The sequence below is a fragment of the Nematolebias whitei genome, chromosome 19, assembly GCF_014905685.2.
Source record: "Nematolebias whitei isolate Nwh7 chromosome 19, NemWhi1, whole genome shotgun sequence".
Classification (NCBI taxonomy): domain Eukaryota; kingdom Metazoa; phylum Chordata; class Actinopteri; order Cyprinodontiformes; family Rivulidae; genus Nematolebias; species Nematolebias whitei.
The window spans coordinates 41,067,909-41,080,023 of NC_056516.1; the positions used below are offsets into that span (position 1 = coordinate 41,067,909).

General features: G+C 38.0%; 1 protein-coding gene across 1 annotated transcript in view; it reads left to right on the top strand.

Annotated features, from left to right (window-relative positions):
• The window catches only part of amdhd2 (amidohydrolase domain containing 2), a 70,320-nt gene that overhangs the window by 44,862 nt on the left and 13,343 nt on the right, over positions 1-12,115 (top strand). The window contains exons 6-10 of the mRNA XM_037693090.1: positions 5,695-5,834; positions 5,919-5,973; positions 7,571-7,783; positions 7,913-8,001; positions 8,812-8,956. Coding sequence (XP_037549018.1) covers positions 5,695-5,834; positions 5,919-5,973; positions 7,571-7,783; positions 7,913-8,001; positions 8,812-8,956 — 642 coding nt within the window. The remainder of the gene's footprint in view (positions 1-5,694; positions 5,835-5,918; positions 5,974-7,570; positions 7,784-7,912; positions 8,002-8,811; positions 8,957-12,115) is intronic.

A 12,115-nucleotide genomic window follows, 5' to 3' on the forward strand; every position in this document is an offset into this window, starting at 1 on the left:
TTTAAGAGACTGAGCTGAATACAGCTCCTCAGACTGAGGAAGTCTCTCGGATGAGAGACGAAACGTTTCTACATTTTTTGTTGATTTGCTTTGTTTTGTTTTTTTGAATGTCCAGAGGACCAGATTTAACTTTTTTAGATTTTTCTACCTGGATTATTGAGCATGCATCAGGATACTGGGACGTTATGTTTAGAAAATAAATGTCTCAGTTTCTCCGATACTCCCTCAACATATGGAATGACCACTGGTCTGGGTCTGGGTTCCTCCTTTTCACCTGATGGCTGACTAGAGTCCTGTTTGGGTTTCTTCTCTGCTTTCAGGAAGGCCCAGTTAGGATATCTACATTGCTTTAGAGCCTTGTGTAAGATTTCTCCTTCTGCCTGGCTCCTGAATTAGTGGGGATGCTGTCTGCTCTGTGATACAGAGTCCTGATGACTCCTAACTTGTGCTCCAAAGGGTGATGGGAGTCAAACTGCAAATACTGGTCTGTGTGGGTAGGTTTGCGGTACACCTCGGTTTGCAAAAGTCCTCTATCAGAGACTGAGACCTCACAGTCCAAGAAAGCCAACTTGCCATTTTTTACATTTTCTCGTGTGAACTTGATGTATTTATCCACAGAGTTGATGTGGTCAGTAAAATGTTGGACTTCCTGAGATTTAATTTTAACCCAGGTGTTGTCAACATACCTGAACCAATGACTTGGTGGTGTCCCTGAAAAGGACATCAAGGCTCTCTTTTCTACCTCCTCCATGTACAGGTTGGCAACAAGAGGAGAAACTGGAGACCCCATAGCACACCCATGTTTCTGCCTATAATATTTCTCCCCATATGTGAAGTAGGTTGACTCCAAGCACAGTTTCAAGAGTTGACACAGTTGTTCTGTGGAAAGCGTGGTCCTGCTGCTCAGAGTGGTGTCTGATTTTAATCTTAAACTGACCACCTCTACTGCATCATCAACAGGAATGCACGTAAAGAGTGATGTGACATCAAAAGAGACCATTGTTTCATCAATCTCCATGATGACATCCCTCACCTTATCCACAAAGTCCATGGTGTTCTGTATGTGGTGTTCTGAGCTGCCATTTAAAGGGATGAGTACAGACGCTAGATATTTGGAAACATTGTAAGTGACAGAGTTAATCATGCTAACAATAGGTCTTAAAGGTACACCCTGTTTGTGGATTTTAGGTAAACCATACAGACTAGGTGTTGCCTCCCCTGGGTACAGTCTGTGGTACAGAATACGGTCAATAGCCTTGTCCTGCTCCAATTTTTTCAGGCAATCTATTAACTTCTTCTTGTAACCACTTCCTGGATCTCTTTTCAGATGTTCATAAGTTGTTAAGTCACTAAGGAGTGTCATAACTTTCTCATGATAGTCTTTCTGGTTCAAAATCACTGTGCACCTTCCTTTGGCTGCTGGGAGAATGATGATGCTTTTTTCCTTGCTAAGAGTGGTGAGTGCATCTCTCTCCTCTCTAGTGATGTTGGAAGGTGGTGGTTTGGCATTCATTGCTGAGGCAGAATGAAACTTTGATTCTGAGCTGTTCTGCTTCACCCTCTTTCATTTTGTTGTTGCGGATGGCTGATTTTGTGGCTGTGATCATCTCCACCAGAGGAATTCTACTTGTTGCAACCGCAAAGTTCAGTCCCCTGGCTAGAATTTCTGTCTCCGGCTGGGTGAGCTGTCTGTCAGATAAATTCTTCACCCATTTTTCTCTCTCCCTGGCATGTAATTGACTACTGGAGTGTTGTCCTACACTGAATGCGTTGTTATTGGAATAGTGATGGTGTTGATGAGTTATTAGTAAGTTAAACTTGTTTTGTTTTGGAGTCTTGGTGTAGTGGACTAGGCCCATGTCAGAAACTAAGTCTAAGGTCAAAAATCTTGACCTTAAGAACCTTGTGGGACAGGGACTGTCATTTCATTGATTTGAACTCAGAAATACAGGTTCACCCATCCTGAGACTTTCTTTCTTGAAGATTCAAGTGAAAAGAACACTCTCTTTTTATTATCATTACTATTTTTCAAATGTTGATAATCAAAGTGTCTTAGTTCAAACCATTTTAGATGTGGCAGTGAACTAATCAATTTTATTAACTGTGTAATGATTTTTATTCTCATGTCAAAGCTGTTACAGAGTAATTATGCCTTTTCTGATTTCTGCTTTTGAATGAGCAAGTGTAAGTTGGTCCAAGGTTGGAATCAAACGCAAAACAAGTTGTTATGTTAAAACTGTCATGTTTTTAACATCCTCTCAGACGTAATATAGAGGTTTTTGGCACCTGTTTCTGAAACGCGCCAAAACAAAACTCTCTCTGTCTGTGAGAACATTTCTGATCTTTCCATAACAATTCTGGTTTTCTTCTAACCTCTTACGTCACAAAACACACCCCGTCTGGTCGGTTCTGACCAATGGTAATACTCCCAAAAGTGAACCGGGAAACAGCTCTTTAAAATGTCAGTACTTCCTGGTCTAGTCAGTTCTGTAAGAGTTCGGATGGAGTGCTGATGGAGTTCGGTGGAAGTTCTGCTAGAGAGTTCTGATGGAGTGCTGTTGGAGTTCTGCTGGATACACAGTCCAACCAGTTCTGTTGAAGCTCTGGAGAAGTTCTGTTCTGTTCAGTCTCTGCTCAGTTCTGTGAGAGACGGGATGATCCTGACATGACAACAAGCTCTTCCGAGTTCCATGGGAGTATAACACCTTTCACTCGCCACTACTTCTGACGAGCTACAGCCATACTAAGGAGACGCTGGACAGGTAGCGTTAACGGAACACCATATCTGCTGATTATCATCAGAAAGGTAATGGGTCAAGTTTCCTACCAAGCGTACCGAGGCGAGCTGGGTTTCTGATGGAGAGTGCCGTTCTGGTGAACACTTACTTCCCCTCAAACCCCATCTTTTACTCTTCTCTAAACTTCTTTTTCATCTTTAAACTTTTCTCTCAAGTAGAAATTCTTCCAGATATTTTAGAAATGTCTGTGTAAAGTGCTCACCCACATCCATGTGGGTAAAAGATCATAATTGTACAGTTTTCATAAATGTCTGTGGTGAAGCAACGGAAAAATCATGGCCGTATGATTTTTCCTGATTGATTGCTTATGTTGTTATTTTCATAATTTGCCAAATTAATGTAAATGTTTGATGTTAAACTTTGATTCTGTAAATAAATGACCGCATTCATTTTGATGGGTCAAACGTAAATGACGTCTCACGTTTGCATTTCCTTAAATTCAATGCACGTTTTATTCAGTCCAGAAAAATGAGGAATCCGTGTTAAATGATGAATATATCTGAGCATCTGTTCATCTACATTGGTCTTGACATGCTGTGCTAAGCGTGCCTGATCTGTACAGTCCAACACTTGCTGAAGTGTGGTCTGATCTAGACACGTTGTTAGTTTCTGTTTAATGTGCTCTTCTTTGGCCTTCAAGGCCTCAATAGTAAAATTGGTCTGTCTCACCTGTTCATTCAGCAGCTGGATCTGTGCCTTCTGAAGGATCTTGCTTGCCCGGTGCCCGCTGACCGAAGATTTTAGTTCCAGGCTCTTGGGAATGATGCCACTTTGTCGACATCTGAGGTTGAATCGCAAGTGGTTCCTGTAGTCTGCCCTCTTCCTTGCTGTTTTCTCAAACTCTCTTACTAATTTGAGGCAATCCTGGCCAAAGTGGTTCAAAATATCCTGATACATGCTCAATAATCCAGGTAGAAAAAATCCAAAAAAGTTCAATCTGGTCCTCTGGACATTCAAAAAACAAGAAAACAAAAAACCAAAAAACAAAACGAAGCAAAAAAAATGTAGAAACGTTTCATCTCTCATCCGAGAGACTTCCTCAGTCTGAGGTGCTGTATTCAGCTCAGTCTCTTAAATAGCACCTTCTCGAAGTGGATCAACCAGTTTGCTGCTGACAACTAAAACCAGCTGCTCACATGGTCAAGAAGGATCATCAGCCTAACAATGGATCATTAGCACACTGATGGCTGTTTACTATTCACAGTGTTTTTTTTTCTACCTGGATTATTGAGCATGTATCAGGATATCTCCACATGTGATTCCCTGCCAGCTGCTCTGCACGTTGGCTTCAAACTGTGGAATGGATTTCCTGAACGGTAGTGTGTCTCATGAACCCAGAGTAATATGACCCGCCTCACATTCAGGAAATCCATTTCATAGTTTGCAGCCAGCTGCAACATGAGGCCTGAGTGACCAGCACTGTGGCTAAGGGCTAACCAACTTTTCTTCTAAACATGTCCGCTGTGTGGAAGTATTTTACACTAGAAACACCACAAAATAAGACGGCAGCATTCAATGTGTGCAGAGCCATAGGCCTACATTCAACCACGGTAAAGTTAGTTTTACATTGGGCATTTGAGCTCCGGGGCTTCAGCGGTGTTGTTTTGTTCAGTCTGGAGAAGGCAGTCTAATTTTGGTCAGCTGCGCTCAGTCTGCTCCGCTCAGTCTGCCCGTCTCGGAGGTGGGGCAGACTGAGCGTGGCTGACCGAAATCAGACTGCCTTCTCCGTACTGAACGAGAATAACACACCGCTGAAGCCCCGGAGCTCCACTGTTTACCGTGAAGTTGCTAAATTTCATCGTAGTTGATGACCACCACTATCAATTGTAGAAAACGAAGGATTTCACAGATTGATACTTGCAGCCAAGATATAGTTTACCTTACAAGAGATATTTAACAGTACAACAGTAGACAATCATAAAAAGCATACAAATTGAAAAATACAAGAAAATTATATATTTATAAAAAATGAAACTAAACAGCTACATTATAAAGCAATATAAAATACTAAAAACAGGAACATGTTTGTGTTGGTTTATGCCATGAACTTGACATGTGTTTGAAGCCATCTAATCACTTTAATATCCACTTTAAAGCTAGGAATTGAAAACAAACATGTTTTGTGTTAGCAGGATTTAATTCTAACTTTGAAACTTATCCAACATTCATAAAACTTACCTCATGTTGCCTTTTTGGACATGCATATATTTGTACAAATTGTACTTACCTATAGAGAGGAGATTATTACAACCTCATATAAAATCAATAATGATGATGATATTGGGACGGTATCGGTACTGCCCGATATACAGAGTCAGGTATCTGTATTGGATCGGAAGTTTAAAAATGTGGATCGGTGCATCCCTAATTTAAAGAAATAAACTTTTTAAATATATCAGTCTGTGTGTAATGAATGAATATAATATACAAGTTTCACTTTTTGAATGGAATTACTGAAGTAAATTGACTTTTTCACGATATTCTAATTTTATGACCAGCACCTGTATATTACAATGGGGATTATAACAAAAATGCACTTAATCTAGAAATGAACAGGATGAATTTAGATGAAAAAATAAACGACACCCACCTCTTCGTATGACTACTGTACAAAAGGGGAAGGTGAAGGGGCGCAAACAATTTATCAAAAACAATACCACAGAAGAAGAAATAAAAAGGAGAGGCTCCCGATCTTAGTCACACACTTACAGTATATCTATTACAGTGGTTTCTAAAAGTATTTACAGTCAGGTATAGGAACAATCTCAATGACAAAAGACATTTTGTGTAATTATAAAAAATATATAAATACATGCCGGTTACATGGATATCGGGGGAAGTTTTGGATGCATACTGTGCGTTCTTGAGTTTTTGGTGTTGTTTGTTCTCCCTGCAGGAGGTTTTGGAGTGGACTTTTCTCAGCCGTCAGAGGACATCAATGCTGGACTTTCTCTCTTGTCCAAAAAAGTCCTGGAACATGGCGTGACATCATTCTGCCCCACGATGGTCACCTCTCCTCCTGCCATCTACCACAAGGTGGCATTGTTCAAATAGAACCAGACAAACTCAAAACATTTGATTTCCTGTGTTGTGCCAAGTCTAAATCGGTGTGTGTTCCAGGTTCTGCCTCAGATCAAAGTGCAGAATGGAGGACCACATGGAGCTGGGGTTCTGGGTACGAGACTGAATTAACTCCATTTGGAATTCATTGCAGACACTCAAATATTTGCTCTGAAGCACAGAAATGAGTTCTTTTAACAAGCTTTTTGTTTTTAATTCTACATGTTGTTGTCACATCCATTTTAGGAGTTCTGGACCCAACATTTAAAAAGAAGTCCCATTCCTGAATCACAAACGAGAAAGTGTTTTTTAAATGGGGTGTAATTTCTTTTTAGTGTGTAACAGGAATTAAAAAATGAAAAAACAACTTTATAGCAAGCAAAAGCAGCAAATAAAACATCCTCTTTATTCCAAAATAGTTTTCTGAAAGTAAACAAGATCTTCACTAAACTCCCAAGATGAACAGGTCCAAACTCAGCTTCTCATACCAACATAGTCAGTAATTTAATTATTCTTAAATCTTCTTGTGGGCAGCACAGTGGCGCAGTTGGTAGAGCTGCTGCCTCTCAGCGCCGAGTTCAAATCCCAGCTAGGTGACCTTTCTGGGTGGAGTTTGTATTTTCCCTCCGTGATGCATGTCTTATCTCTGGGTACTCCGGTTTCCTCCCACAAACCAAAGACATGTATGTTAGTCTGATTGGAAACTCTAAATTGTCCCAAGGTGAGAGTGAGAAAGTGAATGGTTGTTTGTCTTGTTTGTTTCCATGTGTCCCTATGATGGACTTGTGACCTGTCCATGGTGTACCCTGCCTCTCACACAGTGATGGCTGGACATGGGCACCAGTGACCCTCGTGACCCGAAACGGAAGAAGTGGGTAAAGAAAATGGATGGATGGATAAATCTTCTTGTCTCGAGAATAAATCCATCACATTTCACTTCAAAAAGACTATTAAAGGCTTGGACAGAAAACCTTTTCATGCTTACTATTGTAAGTAGAATATTGTAGACCTTTAAGCTACCAAATATGTTTTTTTAGCATTTTAAATTCATTTAATTTTATAGAAGGATAATGAACTAGAGGGGACTGATCTTAGATCTTACTACTGTTTTTCTTTACAATTTATACTTTTGTTGGATGTAACTGGGACCCTGTGTACACTGTTTCATTCCACCACTTGTAACACATGTGGTGTGATTGACAAAGAAACTTTGACTTTGACTACATTCTAACAAGATAGAGAACAGGAGTTAGACCAAAGTTTGTATCAATCAGAGGAACACACTGATGGAACAAATGTGTCAGAGACTGGGGCGGTTACTCAATCCTTAAAAAGAAATTCCACCTTTGTCTGACACAAACCTGACCCACATATAAAACTGTCTCATCTAGGTTTACAGAGTCTGTGGTTGTTTAAGGATTGTTCCGTCGGTTCTTGTGTCTTGTATCTGTGAAACACTGGTCTCATGAGTTATTGAGGTCTTTCTTGACCCTCTTTTGGACTACACATGAAATGTAATGCGTGTGGTGTTAATTCAGGTGCATGTGATCATCAACAGGTTAATACATGTCTAATTTAATAAAAATAAAAAGTTTAGACTGTAGAAATACTCCTAAACTACAATTCGCTGAGTGAATGTGTCTGAGGCCTGATTTCATTTTATACCATGATAAACTCCTTGAGATATTGTTTTTGTTGTGCTTTGCCTGCAGGTTTCCACTTGGAGGGTCCGTTCATCAGCGTAGAAAAAAGAGGAGCCCACCCTGAGAAGTACTTGCGTACCTTTCAGTCGGGAGGGATTGAGGACATGTTCAAGATCTATGGAAACCTGGAGGATGTTTCCATGGTAACGCTGGCTCCTGAGCTGGCCAACAGTCAATCGGTGGTCAGGGAGCTCTGTCAGAGGGGCATCACTGTTTCATTAGGTGAGGGGAATTATTGTAATTTGATTTACAAAATCTGAATTTCAGCAGTACATTTTTATTTTTCCCACACCTCTGGTTTTGTCTTGTTAACTGGAAGCTGTGATTTGATTCATATTTACTTGGCTGCAGGTCATTCAGTGGCCAATTTATCGCAGGCTGAGGAGGCTGTTAAGCATGGAGCGTCATTCATCACCCACCTTTTCAACGCCATGCTACCCGTAAGTCCAACTGACTCTCTTCACACCAACTGTTATCCAAATATTAACCTTTCCTGTTGAACCTCCAAACTCTTTTGGGGTGTGGGGGGCACACAGGGGAGCTATTTTTGCTCCTAGGCTGAAGTAATTCAGGACCTCAGTGTTGACTCCCATTGAGGTTCACAGCGGTGTAGTGCAGCAAAGGAAGAGACGGTTGAAGGTTTCTGGGGAAGCTGTAGCATTTATTATCCACTCTGTCACATACAAGTGTCTCTGTTACTCATAACTGTTCCGAATCGCCCAGTATTTTCTCTAAAATAACTCTGTTTTAGACTACTCCTTATTCTGCCCCACCACCGCTCTCTATACAGAAACAACACGCTTGCCCTCTGCTGGCATAGCAGTGCTAGTGCAACACAAACTTCAGCTTCAGTTTTCCACCGAGTGGATCGGATGAACTGTTTTACACAAAGAAAAGAAGCAGACACATCTATCTTCAGAAAGTTTAACAAACTGTTGATTTCAAAGATTTCAGGAAAGTTTAACTGCCTGTAAGGAAAACAAAAATAATACTGGATTGAGGTTATAAATTAAGCTCAGTTTTATCCTGATACATGCTCAATAATCCAGGTAGAAAAATCCAAAAAAGTTCAATCTGGTCCTCTGTTTTCTTATTTTTTGAATGTCCAGAGGACCAGATTGAACTTTTTTGGATAAGCTCAGTTTTCTTCACTTCTCAATTCAAAAAGCGTTCAATACAAAAATCTTCACCAGCATTTCACTTCTCAATGAGTTTAATTCAAAGTATAACTCTCCTTTTGTCTGGTCCAGTTCCACCATCGAGACCCGGGCATTGTAGGTCTCCTGACCAGTGATCAGATTCCTGCTGGCAGGACTGTATTTTACGGGATGATTGCTGACGGGATCCACACCAACCCAGCTGCTCTTCGAATTGCACACAGAGCTCACCCATCAGGCAAGTCAGAGTTGAAAAGATCTCACTGTCATCACTTTTTGTTATTTGTTGTTTTATTGTTTGCACATAAAGAAATAATACAAATAAAGGAAAAGATAAAAAACAAAATGTGCAGGAGAGGTCATAAAACCCAAAATGGGCTTACAAGCGGCCCACCCTCCTTTCTAAAAAATAAAATAAAATAAAGAAAAAAATTATAAAAGCTTTATACATAAGCTTACATTGGACATTCTTACGTTAAACACACAAATGCACACCAAATCAATAGATAATAGTTCATAATAAATTTAAATTGTCCAAAAATATTAATAATAATAATAAAAATATAAAGCAATAAATTTGTTTAAAAAAAATCTAGAAACTTTGTTTCAACTTTCTTTTAATACAGATAATGTACATGATTCACTTAGTTGTTTTAAACTGTTCCGCATTTCAACACCTAGATGCATGAATGAAAATTTATCAACAGTGGTTCTACAGAAGGGGATACACCATACCATACCATTTTATTTATAGAGCACTTAAAACAGTGACAAGGCCAACCAAAGTGCTGTACAGACAGAACAACAGGTAACACAAAGCAAAATATGAAATAATATTAATAATAATAACAATTTATTTATTTGTATAGCGCCTTTCAAACAAATGTTACAAAGTGCTTCACATTAATCAATTAAAACATCATAAATGACATCAGAAACACAAAAGTATACCAAATCAATTAAAATAACAACATAAAAAAGAAAGAAATTCAAATATTAAAGTCTTATTAAACAAGTAAGTTTTAACTAATGATTTAAAAGAAGACGATGAAGAGGCCTGTCTAATATTTAAAGGAGGAGCATTCCACAAATTAGGAGCCCTGACCATAAAGGCCCTCCCTCCTTCTGTCACCAGTCGAGTTCTGGGAGTGAAAAGTAAGAACAGATTTAAGGTTCTGAGATTGCAAAAGGGGATGAAGGGGGTAAGAAACAGATAGATATGATGGCGCAAGACCGTTCAGGGATTTAAAAGGTCTCTCTTGTAAATGAGTCCTTGAGGCTCAATGGGATTTACCTGTCTAAATAAAGGTTGATTGATTGAAAAACAAACAATAAAATTTTTAAATTAATTCTAAAAACCACAGGGAGCCAATTTGAAAATCAATTCTAAAAACCACAGGGAGCAAATGCAATGAGGACAGAACTGGAGTGATATGCTGATATTTATGGGATCTTGTGAGAACTCTAGCTGTAGTGTTTTGTATTAGTTAATGAAGTAAATCAGAAATATAGACATAAAAATGATGCAGATAATGACGACTAACCAGTGTGGAGCGTACAGGTTCAAAACACAGATCATCTGGTGTTGAAAGCTACCGATATGTAAATCATGCCTCTGTCTTGTCGAGTATGAATGATAATAAGACTTAAACTCAAAGAAATTATGAAAATATTTAGGTAAAGATAATGGAATACATATAACTTTACACATCAAGTTTCCTGTTTGATAGTTATTCACATCATAAACTAAGAATTTCTCATTTTTAAACCGAAGTGTGGATGGAGCTTAATGTGGAGAGTTAGTGACAATTCTTACAAAAGATATTTGAAGTTTATGGATTGACTTTTGGCGAGTAATAAATAGTGTTCTGAAAAGTCACAAAGCAAAAACAGGTATTTCACAATATTTTTTGAAGGATGACGATGAAATCCATGATGAAAATGAAATTGTAAATGGATTTAATCATCATTTTGTGAACGTTGGATCAAGCCTTGCAGCTAAAATACCAAAAGTAGACAATAATGTGAACCATTCAGTTATAAGTTGTGACAACAGTATTTTTCTTAATGGAACTGACAAAGAAGAAATAATGAATGTAGTAAAAAATCTTACAGATAAGAGATCAAAAGACTGGGTGGACATGGATATGATGTTTGTAAAGGACATAATGAGTTATGTTATCGAGCCGTTTACATATATTTGTAATTTATCATTTTCAAAAGGAATATTTCCAGACAATATGAAAGTAGCTAAGGTAGTTCCTCTCTTTAAAAATGGTGATAAATGTGTGTTCAATAATTATAGACCAATATCCTTATTACCACAATTCTCAAAAATTCTAGAAAAACTATTTGTGACCAGATTAGATAAATTTATTACTAAACAAAACATTCTAAGTAGCAGTCAGTATGGGTTTAGAGCAAAAAACTCTACATCAATGGCTCTCATGGAAATAATAGAACAAATAACTACTGCTGTCGATCAAAAACAGTATTGTGTTAGTATTTTTGTTCATTTAAAAAAAGCATTCGATACTATTGACCACACTATTCTCCTTGAAAAATTAAATAAATATGGTATAAGAGGACCAGCATTACACTGGGTATCTAGCTATTTAAAAGATAGGAAACAGTTTGTACAAATAAATGGTGTAAGGTCTGACCTGTGCAATATCACTTGTGGAGTTCCTCAAGGCTCTGTACTTGGACCAAAGTTATTTATTTTATATGTGAATGACTTGGTGAATGTATCAGGACTCCTCAAATGTGTCCTTTTTGCAGATGACACCACATTTTTTTGTTTGGGTAAAGATGTAAAACGGATGTTGGAATTGATGAAGACATAATTTGATAAAATACAAACTTGGTTTAAGCTTAATAAATTATCATTAAATTTAGACAAAACTAAATACATGATATTTAGTAACAAAAAGAAAACTGTTGACAATCCATTTAAAATTGAGGGTGTTGAGATTTGTAGAGTTAATGAGATGGAATTTTTGGGTGTAATCATTGATGAACAGCTAACATGGAAAAATCACATCAATTCTGTAAGAACAAAAATATCTAAATCTATTGCAGTACTATACAACGTCAGGGAATTATTAAATGATAAAGCTCTGTACATGTTGTATAACACAATCATTGTTCCACATTTAATCTATTGCATTGATGTTTGGGGGAAAGCGTGTAAAACATTTACGAAACCTATTTTTATTTGACAGAAAAGAGCTGTAAGAATTATCACCAGAAAGCATTACAGTCACCCATCAAGCACATTATTTTATCAACTGAAGTTATTGAAGTTCCATGATTTGGTAGATTATAGTATTTTATCAGTTATGTATAGAGCTCAAAATAACACATTACCATTAAATATCCAAAGAAATGTTGTTAA